The following is a 13,110-nucleotide window of genomic DNA, read 5'->3' on the forward strand; positions in this document are numbered from 1 at the left end:
GTCAGGAGTGGGAGAAGGGAAAGGAAGAGAAGTGTATTGCAGTTACTCCCTTGGAACAGTAATCTTTCTTCACCCAGTCAAAGATACCACTATCATTTTAATTCTCCTCAAATTTCAACAGAAACCCAAGTGCCTTCATTTAAGCTCGTACAAGCTTAGAGTTGAAAGATTCCTTCTAGCATAGTTCTCCCAGATTGGAAGCATTCAGAAATGTCAAAGCAGATGACTCAAAACCAATTGCATCATCTACAGATTTCTGAGCACACTAAGCATGCAACAAATGACAAATGTCAGCTTAGTATAAATAGAGAAATATGACTTCAGAAAGTCATATAGATGAGGGAAAAATACTTCAGAAGTCATCCTAAGGAAAATACTAGCACTTCCAACCATGTTCCATTTCTATCCACTCCTGAGGCCATAATGACCTAAAGAAAAAACATTGTTTTTCATTTAGGACTGAATTCAGGGAATAAAACATGCATAACAGCTCTAGCTGTTTTAGGTCCAGCTGTTTTACTGCTGATTATCTATTTCTCATCTCTAAATGGGCCTGTTCTTAAGCTCCATAAACATTTATTCAGCTAATTAACATTCCCTGCACAACCTTAATTGCATTTCATTTTCTAATGCAAAGTTTATGGGTGCTTCATCTAAAAAGAGAGGAAAAAACATGCAAAATGGGACCATTACAGGCGATGCTGTTGTGATTCTTTATGTTTTGGACTCACAGTATCTTGAAGCTCAGTCTTCTCTGGGCTCTCATCCAGATAAACCCGCTCCTTCAGGCCACTGCGAGGACTCTGGGAAAAAAGGAAGTTCAGTTCTGGTGAGTAACAGCAAATCCAGGAAAATGAGAACAGTACAGTATGTTTTTCAGCCACAACAGACAAATGTTTTCCTTTCTCTCAGAGTGAACTGTTAACCAGTTGAGGTATGAACAGGCAAAGTGCACTGCTCCAAACAACAACAAACACCACCAAAAAAAAAAAAACAACACAAAACAGAGAACAACCCACTGCAGAAGTAGTTTTATTAAGAATGCTAAAAGCATTGAGTAAGGGCAGAGCTGTCAAATCTGCCAGTACACTCCTTAGCTTTCTCTTTGCTCTCTCCATCTCTTGTTGCAGTTTGTGTAGTACTCATGCTGCTAGTTCTCTGGCTACACTCTTATTCATTTCCCAATATTGGCAGGATTCATGTATTAGGAAGATAGCTAGGAATTTTGTTCTGTGTTTCTTACGTAAAAACATGAGTGACACCTCTAATCAGATAAGGAATTGGCGGGGGAGTATTTTGAAATAGTCATCTGTGCTCATATTCTGGAGATATACCTGACCCAGCTTCCTATCACTTCCAACTACTGGCACAGCTTTGGCTCCCACATCCTTAACTTAAACAATAAACTCAAGTCAAAGCCCAAGCACAGAGACTCAATTCCACTGCACTAATCAGACAGTGACTTAATTAAGGATTAGGTGTTAAGGCACTCCAATAAGGAGACCATATGAGCACAGATTGATAACTGAGGGGAGAACAGACTAAGAGCTTTTACTGTTGGCAATAATTGAAGCTTATTTGGTAGAAGTAAGGCTCTTCCTCACTTTCATGGCAACTTGCCCAGTGACTGGATCTGAGTCACAGCTACCGTAATTGGAACATTAATGTGCTCTTAAAAAGATACTCTAATTGGCCTCTCTCAATTTTGAGAAAGACGCTGCCATCCATCTTTCTTTGTCTGGTTACAGGGAGTGTGCCAGGAAAATCTAATCCTGGGTAAGGACCCAAAACCTACACTACTTCATCCCCAGCCCCTAATGGAAAACCAATTCCACTGGTATGACTCCTTGGGGAAATGTTTTTGGTGAGTACTTAGAAGCCTGTTCTAGAAATGCACAGCCTTATTGAGACACGGCACATGCCTGTAACACACAGAACATCACACACTTCAAAAATCTGCACAAGGAAAGCAAATCCAAGAGGTACAGAACCAAAATCATGGAGCTGTACAATACTCACATCAGCAATGTCACTGTTTGGTCGAGAGGGGCTGTCACTACTGTAATCCAGTTTGCTCAGAGCATCCCCACTCTCTGCCTCCACTTCACTGACCTGCAGCGATTCTGCCACAGACCTGGAGGACAAAACTCCATCCTAAAAAGATAAAGTGAGCTGTGAGCAGCACTGAGCCAGTAAAATATTTCAAGAGACAGTACTCAAACATTAACTGTTTCAAAACCTGGACAGCCTACCCCATTTATAAAAGAAATATTTATAAGCCATTAATAAAACTTTCTTCACGTACCCAAAAGAGGTTGCAAAGATAAAGAAAAGATAACAGAAAATCATACCACGTTTTCAGGCAAACTAATACATTTCATAAGTTGCACCTACTGCTTTAAAAGCAGCTTTTCACAGACTGTTTGGAAGTCCACTCTAAAGCATGCTTAGTATACTGACATTGCATTGTATTGCTTCTGCCAGCATATCACAAGACTCAACTCTAGAGGGTGCCATCTGCCTGTACAAGCACCGAAGAGCATGGTAAGAAACTCCTGCTTGCCCAGAACACCATCATCTCCCAAGAATTTTCAACCAGAACATACCACAGAGAAGCCTGAAACATTTGGTTACCTGAGCACAGCCTGTGGCTTTGGACAGCTGCTCCTGCAGCTGAGTAATGTGCTTCTTTGTTTCCTGTATCTCTCTGAGCAGTCGTGAGCTGGCAGATCGGCCGTACTCTTCTTGCAGAGACTGAAAAGTAGTTTTATGAGGTTTCATCACTCAGTATCTCCTCGGCATCAGAGCTTACAACTACAGCCTACCACTAATCTTCATCCCACTTACACATCTAAAATATTCAGCACATTTGCACAACCACTGTAGATGCTATGGAACGTCTGTTTTAAATAGCTCTCCTTTGTCCTGTGCCATACAACTATAACTGCAATCTAGAGATCTACTGAAATAATCACAACTGCAGTGAGGATACAGCTGAAGACACAGTAACTCAGCACCACCAAGGAGCACTGTGCCAACTGACGCTCCCAGCAAGAAATGACTCATGCTTAGTTTGAGTCACAGATGCTCACGTGTCCTAGGATTAGACCAGACTGACATATATGTACGTTTCCACTTAAAGCACCCACTGCTGGCTTTTTTCCTACCCTGACAAGGATTAAAAACTGCAGAGCTGATCAGTAAGAGTAATTAGATCTCTGCATACAGAAGAGCTAGATGAAAACACAAGTCACGTTAAGGAATGCTGAAAATGCTACTGAACATCAACAACCACTCCTTATAATTCAGCCCCTTCCCTTTCCTTTACCCCCCTTGAAGGGGAGCAACAAATCCATTACCTGCAGCCGCTCCTGCTCTTTCTGTAGCATCTTTCTCAGAATCTCCACCTTCTGGTTGTGGACAATATTATTCTCCTCCTAGAAAATACAGAGGAATTAAGGGTTAGTTACAGAGAAGGGAAAAAAAAGAAAGAAAAATATGAGAAGTGTTTGTGTATTTATTTGCTTTTGTTTCTCTGCCACACATCTGCATGCCTTACAGTCCAATTTTGAATAGAAATTAACAGCATTGGATCAGCTTGTATCAGACAGCAAGCTCTGCCCATGGCAAGAGGATGGAACCACATGATCTTTAGGTCCTTTCCAACCTCAGCCCTTCTGTGATTCTATGATGTGTAATCTCACACCATGCAAACTGTAGCATATCTCAAAGACAACCTAGGAATAGAATAACCTCCCAGCTGCCCTTGCATTATTTCAAATGGGACAGGATATGTACTTGCAACATGTTTTTCCCAAGTGATTCCATGCCCACTGAGTTGCCAGGCAAATATTCTATTTCCAATTTGTTATTTGTGCAAGAAGCTCAAAACAATTCCTTTGAGGAAAAAAAAACAAAAACATGACTACACTTTTTCCACTGCTAAATTGGTTCCCTGGAAAGAACACTTTAAATCTTACCCCCATAAGCACCGGGCTAGTAATCCTTTCTGCATTTCCTGATGTGCCAGGCGAATGGGGAGATGTCATGATGGGAGACATATGCCCAAATGCTGCCAGATCCACTTCAGAATCAGCCAAGGGAATCTGGGGCGACCCCGGTGGGCGCCCCTGAACAGTGAGAGCTACATAGGAACCCGCTGCAGGGAGAACAGAAGCCGTATTACAGACGTACTTGCAGATTTGTAAGGCTGCCATTTACTCTCCCCTTTTGCTATAACCATTCTTAATGAAAGCACGCAGTGTAATTTCTAGTCTACCAGGTTACATTTACAGTATACATACACTCATACCACAAAACAAACTGTGCTAGGGCAGAAAAAAAACCACTAATACTTTCTTCCAACCAAGAATTCACTTCCTTTGGAAATGCCAGTGCTCTGCAAGCAACATAAAGCAATCTGCCTTAATGCTCCATGAGCAGCTACAGCATTTCAGGTGAAATCAAAACAGGGGAAGATAGCAGGCAAGGTCTGGAAGTAACATCAGACGCCAAACAAAGGAGAAACTGCAGAGGCAGCCACCCCACATTTCACTTTACTGCCTCTTTTACACACACATTTAGCACACTATCAGCACAGGGCGTGATTAGACCTTGTCCATGTCACTTGAGAGCTGAATTAGACATTGGTCCTTTAAATTCTGTCTTTCACGCTTTTTAAAGGAGCGAAGTGGAAAAAAAAAAATAGGAACATGCCTTTACTTACACTTGATCAGCTTTACCACCTCCAAATGGTTTGAGTGTGTTACAAGAGTGCCATTCACCTGGGGATATAGGAGGGAGGGAAAGAAAGCAATCTCTGTTTGGCTACAGCTTTCCAGACAAGGAAAAACTCCTTCTGGGTACACACACATTACACGATAAGCAATGCAGCAGAATGAGGAACAGTAATGTTTTTCCCTTTCTCAATTCCTCTGTCTTTCAAGACACTAACAGATAAACAACTTCTCTCTCTAAGTTCATTCAGTGAGCTCTACAACAGGAAAACCACAGGCACATACCAAAGGAAACAAGCAACCAAATGTAGAAGAGCAACCCACCAGAAGAAGATTTAAGGTAGTTAATTTTACTCATAAATTTACAGAACTGGGGTTTCAAACAAGTATATCTGTGTCGCAGAAGCAACAACACAGCCATCATTTTGCAGCACTGACTTACAAAGTCCTTTTAGTTAATGATTTAATTTCTAAGTTATTAGAGACTGAAAGATAAGTCTGATCTGGGTGCAGATCCACTCCTCTCCCCCGCTGCTACTTCTGTTCTCTACACTGATGTCTGAACCTTGTAGGATGCTGGACTTGCATAAAGTCCTGAGATGAGAATGATCTTCATAACAAAACCAGCATTCAGCAGTGGGATCGCAGTGGTTACCGTACATCCCCAGAACAGGAAAACTTATACCATTCCTCTCCCCCACAGGCAAAAGCAAACATCAGTGCAGAGACATCAATGACTTTCTTTCAGAGAAAGAGCTCATTTGAGTCAAAAGATCAATTTCTTAGACAAGTTGTATGCCCTTACCTTGATAATTCTATCACCCGTTTGCACTCCTGCTCGCATGGCTGCTCCATCTAGAGAAGCAAGAAAACATTTAGTTCCAATTACAATAAATGTCACAGGAAACAGAAACGGTTTAAGCACTTCTGTAGTTCCAGAGAAGCTACTTCCCATACCCACCCCAGCTTCCTCTTTCTTTATCAGACTAAAATCTCTGAGTACCCAGACTGAAGAAGGTTCTCTTCCCATTTTGCAGTGAATACATCAAGCCACAATCCCACCACGTCACCCTAATTCTTTACTTCCTTTCAAATATAAGAGTCAGTTTGCAAATACATCTAGACGCTGAGAGGAGGTGATTCACTGCATCCCGACAGTGCAAGACTCTTTGCCCATACACATCTGTTCCAAAGTCTGTGATAGCTACAGCCATCCCACCCATAAGGAAAGAATTTGGAGCTTTCTCCTCCAGCTTATGCACATTTCTTTGATTCACATGCAAACCCCTCCAGGTTGCTCTCTGGTGAGCACATTTAGCATGTCTGCTTACCTTCTTTGACGGACTGCACGAAGACTGGGTTGTCTCCACTGACTGTCAGCCCAAATCCATTTTCATCCCGTTGGATAACAACACACCGCTGAACAAGACCTGCATAAGAAAGGTGCAGAAAGGGCAGAAGAAAGAGAAAGAGAGAAATACAAAGAGACACAAGCTAGGCATCAGTCCAAAACCTTCTCCTCCTAGATAATCACAGAGCACAGAAAGAAACTGGTACAAGACAACAGAGGGAAATATATATGAGAGACAGAAACAGGGCAGCAGTCCAGAAAGAGATAGGAATGTCAAGACAGGTCAAGCTTATTGCTTCAGTTACACAACACAGAGATACACAACAGCAGAGATGCAGACAGCTCAGGCACATCAGGCACCACCTGAGGTAACAGCAGCTTGTAAAGAAGAGCAGCTATGTGCATGTACCAACGAGCACAATTTCTCCTTGTCCAAACCAATAGCTCTTCAAAGCATGGCACTGGCTGACAAGGTCCAATACACCATCAAAAACAATTTCTACAAGCTACTTAAAAAAAAAAAACACCAATAGGTCACAAACCTCTCACACCAACACCAATGGCTGTACTAATGCAGATGTGCTGATCAGGAAAAGTTCTACAAAAATCCCATCTCAGGGCACCTTCCGTTCCAGGTGAGCACAGACCCAGAGCAGCAGCAGTGAGGAGTTACTGCCACATGTACTACACTGCTCAAATCAAGACCCAGCTTCTCACCGAGCTATTTCTGAGCTACGCATGGGGCCAAAATCTCAGCAGTTCTGAGTCTGAATCTGCTCCTCCTCCCACTTGCTATGTGACATCAAAGGAAAATTGTCTTTCTTACTGGAAATACTCAGTATAGTTTTATAGTGTGAACATAAATACTGTTGTAGAGACAGAAGTACTCAGTATGTGCAGCACTTTGAAAAAGCAAAGTGCAAGATATGTCTACTGTTCACCTGAAAGTGAAATAAGGGGGAAAAAAAAGGAGAAGAAGGCAGCAGCCCCTGCACACTCATTGCAGACCACTTCCCTGAGAGCATCTGCACAGCACCTACCACAATGGAGCCTTTATCTGGAAGAACAACTTTAGAACTCTGCAAAATACTTCAAGGATGTTGTTTTATTTACATAGCAGAAACCACTAGCTACTAAACATCACCCTTCCTTCCAGCAGCCTGCTTTGCTGCTTCGCTTCTCAAGCCACATCAGGCAACAAATTCTGCCACCAGCATCTTGAGATAGACGTGGATTTCTCCTCCACAATCAGATGCTGAATTGTAGCAGCGTTTGGTATGGCAGGAACAAAAGGAACTGGGAAGACAGTCTTTGCTGGAATCATTTTGTAAGGAATGAATAGTAAGAGAGCGCACAGTCATATCCATGTTTTAAATCGCCTTTGCACCAGTATGGCTCTGCAGCAACTCCCAATGGAAATAAGGAGTCTGAAATGAAACACTGCCTACCCAGTCAGCCCTGTTCTCCTGGAGCGTGGCCCATTTGGAAGCAGCATGGGAGTGGTGGTGAAAGTTGCACTGCAGCACTTCTATATCCGTCTGGTCCCAGTACCATACCCCAGTAACTCCCCTTCTGCTCAGAAAGTAGCAACATATGACACTACACAGTGACCCACAGTGAGCTGCCGAGATGGATGCAAGGTGAAAGCAGACAGGAGGAAGAAAAACCACCACCTTTCACACCCTCTTCATACGCTTAAGTGAGAGAACATGCCTCTCCCTTTTGTACCTCCCATTTTTCTATATGACCAAGCTTCTTCAAGTCTCACTTCACAAGAATGATGCCTCAGGGTGGGGTGTGGGAAAGAGAACACATGCTATTTCATAAAAACAGCTTGTTTTAAACCCTGCTGCCAGACGTGCAGGTTTTATGAGTAAGACACTAACTAAGCTTTTGACTCATAAGAACTTTCCTTGCTTAAAGGCACAGCATAGCCCTGTGTACTCACTGCTCTGCCATGACAATTCTCTCTCCCAGAACCAATAACCCCTGGATCTAGTATACTGATAAGCTTTCTCCTTGAATGAACCTGATGCCAAAGCAGAGGCAAAGCATTAGGGGATGCAACAAAAGCTGACCTGTCAAATATTAGCTAAGTCCCAGCAACAACCATGTTAAACAGCTTCACAGCACAAGTCTCGGTATCATTCAAGACCATCGTTTAATTAGGCTCACTCGAACCCAAATTATTCCAGCATTGCCATTTCCCTGTAGTTGTTCATTTTGGATAAACAGGCACTCAGCCCTTCTCTAAGACAATATAATAGGGTCCAGCAGATTATGATGAGGTTTACATTGGCCAGCTGACAAGCCACGCCTGAGAGAGATACACAGCAGCCTTACAGAGATGTAAAGCACTTCCTGGAAACAACTTCATCCACTTCAAGACAAGTCTGCCAGCTTGGTGCAGCAATGAAGAACCCACGTTAGGAAGCGGCAATGGGTTTTCATTCACTTTTCATTCATTTCTTACTTGTGCTGAACAGAAACTATGAGTTCTTCATTGTGAAGGCTCTTACTGTGGTATTTCACTTTTTCCAGCTGAAGTTTAAGAAAAAATTACAAGGTCAATGGAACTCATTGCTGACAGTAATCAAAATCAAATCAATAGCGATCTTATTCCCGTATTTGCTTTCACACGACAGCATCTTGCAATGAGGAAACATCACTGTAACTATGCTTTAAGTAAAAACTAAAAAAAATATATATAGATTTTCATATTTTGAGTGGATTCATAAAATTATGTAAGAAAATCTTTGAAATCCTTTCTCCTTGTCATGCATATTGCAGTTCCTGAAAGTTGTTGGGACCTCCAGCCAAGGGTGCAGCAAAGCAGCTCAGTGGGCGCTGCAGTGAGAGGTCTGAGACAAGGAATGAAAGCAGTTAGGAATTAACAGTCTCAAAAAAAAGGCATTACAGGGAAAGGGAAGACGACCAGCTCTTCAGTAGGTGGCACTATCCCCTCTGGGACACTGCAGCCTGGCTCTCCTGCCCCTCACAATGCATCTTCTGGGCAGCCAGGAAGGCTGAAGTCCCAACCCCAAGGTCACCAGCAAACTATGATAAAAATGAATGTTTCAGGCAAATATGTTTCAACTGCCCACCATGAGCTTCCTTGGTTAAGAGATCATTTACCATCTCTACAGATGCTAAATGTTTTGAAGCTATTCAATAAAACACAACATTCCCAAATAAATCAGGAGCTCATACTGAAAACTTGAGAGAGAGCAGAGCCACAAATTACATCTCCCATAGCAAAAAGGAGCTCCTGCTCTGCTCCAACTGTGTGGGACACTGCATGGGAGGAGACTTCTGAACTATAACCTCCCCAGAGGCTTGAGGCCACAATGGGAAAATGCAATTCAGTACAGCGATTGGACATGAATCATTCGATAAACAAAAACAAACTCCTTGGGGCTTTGAGAACGTCCAAATGTTTCACTTTGGTAGGGAGGCTTTATTTCCATCCAGTGTTTGCAGAAAACCCGCTCCACAGAATAAATAAAACCATCAGCTTTTATACAGGAAATTTCTCATTGGGGGAAATTTTGTATTTCACTACATTTCAGTTATTACCACGTCCTCCATGTGAAATGCCACACTGGCGGCATTCTTCAGATTCCTCTACTAACATGGCAACAGAAGTCATGTAAAGCCAAAGCAAAAACTATACCATCTGAAATGAGTGCAGCACACAGTCCCTTGATAGAGCTGTTCATGACAATGGCACTAGAAGCCATTCACAAAACAAGGCACAATAGCCTTCCTAGAAGGAAAGAACAATGTGTTGTAACCATTAAACATAGGACTGGCAGCTCCCATAGCAACAATGCATTCAGTCCCTGTGGTCAAGTGCCCCTTGCTCTCATCAGGGCTGGTTCTGGCTATCACATGGGCAGTGATGAGGGGCTCCCAAGAGGCCTTTTAATAGGCTGGAAAAAACGGTCCCAGCATAAAGACACAAAGCTGGTAAGAAACAAAACAGGAAGAGCAAGGACAGATCCTTTAGGGTCCGATGTAGAAACACGTCAGCAGGGGCAAAACCTGGATTTTCAAAGCAGAACAAAACCAAAGACTTAAAAACTTGCCCCAAAGTTGAAGGTAACAAGTGAAAGAGTGTGAGTAAGACCTAGTCTACTATTTGGGCTGGAAAATGACCTTCTTTTATATTCAGCGATGATATCTTTGGAGAGCAACCAAGCCATGGGGAAAGGTAAGCAATGTCCAACCTCTCACCCTTAGAGTTACTTTCAATTATCAGTTTGTTTGAGAGACAGGAATTCTACTTCAAGCAAGAGGTATTAAGCACTGTGAAGACTGTGGCACTAATTACTAAATTATAGCATACCTCAAATTATACCCCATCACTCTGCTCATCATCTAGGCTTTGTTGAGTGCCTAGATATGAGCTGGTTAGATTTATGGGAGAAAATACCTCTAAGTTTGATATGACCATAAATCAGCTTCTGTATATTGAAACATTTTCCCTCCCTAATCACTCTCCAGACCTCTCAGATATTTCAAAAAATTCTGGTCTGTTGCTCCTTAATTAAGAATTTCAAGAGGTCAGAACAAACACATACATAGAGATCACACCTCCTTTCCCTGATGTCACTCAGGACTTTCCTATTACCCCCTTTCCAAAGGCTAGCCCAGGAAAGAGCCAGTTAACAGCCAGTCACCAGCAAGAAAAATATCAGTACAGTATTTCTACTTGCAGGTCTTAAAATATTTCGATCCCTTCCAAAGCAAACAATAAACCTCTCTGCACATACCGCAGGACCTGGGAAAAGCAGAGGGGAGAGACAAAAGGCAGGGCGAGGTCCAACACAGAAAAGGCCATTGGAAAGGAAGGATGAGTGGAAACTGCTCCCAAAGATACTGGGCACGGACAGAGCATCTGCAGGAAACTTTGGGGGAAGTGAAAGCTTAAGTTAGGAAGTCATGTTTCTTTCTGCCATACATGAAAACCAGGACACTGTGCAGATTGAGGGAGAAGTATAAACACAGATACATTCCATTAAGCATACCAAATGTTTCCTGTAATTAAACTAGAATAGTCTGACAGCACCTCCAGTATATTACGGGTAAGCAGCAATAGGCACAACTCTGTGAAGGTTCAAGCCATAGGATCCAGTCAGCTGTCCTGTCACCAGCCTGCACTGACCCAGCAAAGGAAAGAACTAGTCAAGGCTTCAACATAAGCTCATTGGAAACAACACCCCCAAATATGCACCTTCTGAACAGGTTGTTTCCTTGTTCATTCCTTCTGAGCAGAGGAGGCAGATCTGTAACCTGCAGCAGGTCAGGTTTCCAGCTCTGCTGAAGCAAATTAAGGCACTCTCAAAACCTGTTTACAGTTCCTGAGGAACAGTCTCACACCCTGAGGAACACAACTGTCTCATATTACCTTTTTTTTTTTTTTTTTTTTTAAATAAGAAATATGTATGATTCAAAATCCAGGGAAAACGAAGAGATTTCCTATTAACAAAAGGAACAGACCACATCTCCCTAAACCACAACAACTGAATGGCTTTGCTAACACGCCTGTGTTGGTTTAGAAGGAATTCTATGGGTTTTTTGTTTGTTTTGCTTTTATTTCTTTATATTCCTTACAGTCAGAGCTATGACAGCAACATGTATTACTCAGGCAGTTTAAGAAGCTGGATCACAGTAACACCAGGCAGCTTTATTCCAGTGAAATAACACAGCTGATACTTCAAGAGTCACTGTATCTGTTCAAAGGCTACAGGAGGTTATGCAGCAAGCACAGTTACCAGCAAAGAAAAATACGAAACAAAGTATTATGGACAAGTATTTCAAATACCAGGAAGAAAAAGGGAAGGGCAAGAAAGCCAGTCCACAACTGGAGTCAAAACAGAGCTGGGAATACAAGATGAGAAACATGATGCACAGCAGTACTGGCCAGGCTCAGCCCAGGCCCAAAGGTCTTACAAGCTGGCAGAATTCAAGAGAGCACCCACCAACCTGTGAAAACTTATTACAGTTAATTTTTTAAGATATGAGTGAGAATCTCTTCAGGGATCACAAATTCAACAGGTCATTAACATAAGGGTAGGAACAAGAGCGTCGCAGTCTAAAGACTAACATATCTGATGCAAGCTGAAGAAAGCAGGACGAGCAAACAGGCTCTGCTCTGCAGACATTCCTCCCAGCAGCACCCATGGTGGTGTGCTGGCAACATAATGATGTGTGGGGCTACTCCTGTCCCAGACTGCTTCATGCCAATTTGTTCCAGTCTACAAGCTGACAACACAGCAGTACACAGCAATGCTGAAGGATGAGGGAGGTTACTCCCTTCTTCTGAATGAAGAGTGGTTAAGTTTATATCTTCCATTTTTTGAAATTATTTTCAGAGATGCTTTTTCCACTTCCTTGAAAAATGAAAAAAAAAAAAAAAACTGATAGGAGACCCTTTACAGACAGTGCAAAATATGAACTACCAGCTCATCCAGATTAACTGCTACAATTAGAGCAAGGCAGACTTCTCTACAACTACACACGCTCCTGTGAAGCCCAGCATGAGCCACCTTCATACAGTGCCAAAAACACATGGTGGCACAAGGTCTCTGAGAAAAGCAGCCCCACCAAGTTTTCCCAGTTAGGAAGAGATCAGGAGAAGGGGTGACAACCTGCGCTTGCCACCTATGGGTTAGTTTCCAGCCACTACAGGAACTACAAGCTGATACACTGAAGCAACATTTAAACCCAGTATCCCACTCTTTGCTGCAGAGCCAACCATGCGGATCACATAAGGGATAAATAAAAGCCTCAGGTGCACAGACAGAAAGCATGGAGCAGACTGCAAAGGTGCAAGGCTGCAGCAGCTGCTGGAGCTTACCATACGTCTCGGATCTACTCTCCTCCGAACTAGACTTTGTCTTCTTGGAGGAGCTATCTGCACGAGAGCAGGAGAGAAGGAGAGAGAGATATAGAAAATATGGAGACCAAACATGAGAAGAAAAAAAACTTCATGAAAAACACAGACTGATTTATTAGGTT

At 42.6% G+C, this 13,110-nt stretch overlaps 1 protein-coding gene across 11 annotated transcripts in view; it reads right to left on the reverse strand.

The window, feature by feature from the left end:
* The window catches only part of ARHGEF12 (Rho guanine nucleotide exchange factor 12), a 66,129-nt gene that overhangs the window by 27,341 nt on the left and 25,678 nt on the right, over positions 1–13,110 (reverse strand). For 6 of the 11 annotated variants that reach the window (XM_040652159.2, XM_046903855.1, XM_046903852.1 and 3 more), the window contains 9 exons: positions 12,950–13,006; positions 6,068–6,166; positions 5,542–5,591; positions 4,727–4,784; positions 3,981–4,159; positions 3,360–3,437; positions 2,635–2,754; positions 2,020–2,154; positions 732–803 (listed from right to left, as the gene is read on the reverse strand). In XM_040652159.2, coding sequence (XP_040508093.1) covers positions 732–803; positions 2,020–2,154; positions 2,635–2,754; positions 3,360–3,437; positions 3,981–4,159; positions 4,727–4,784; positions 5,542–5,591; positions 6,068–6,166; positions 12,950–13,006 — 848 coding nt within the window. The remainder of the gene's footprint in view (positions 1–731; positions 804–2,019; positions 2,155–2,634; positions 2,755–3,359; positions 3,438–3,980; positions 4,160–4,726; positions 4,785–5,541; positions 5,592–6,067; positions 6,167–12,949; positions 13,007–13,110) is intronic. The other 5 variants (XM_040652160.2, XM_046903858.1, XM_046903857.1 and 2 more) reach the window with 1 other exon arrangement.

This window comes from Gallus gallus, chromosome 24 (assembly GCF_016699485.2).
Source record: "Gallus gallus isolate bGalGal1 chromosome 24, bGalGal1.mat.broiler.GRCg7b, whole genome shotgun sequence".
In the NCBI taxonomy this organism is placed as follows: Eukaryota; Metazoa; Chordata; class Aves; order Galliformes; family Phasianidae; genus Gallus; species Gallus gallus.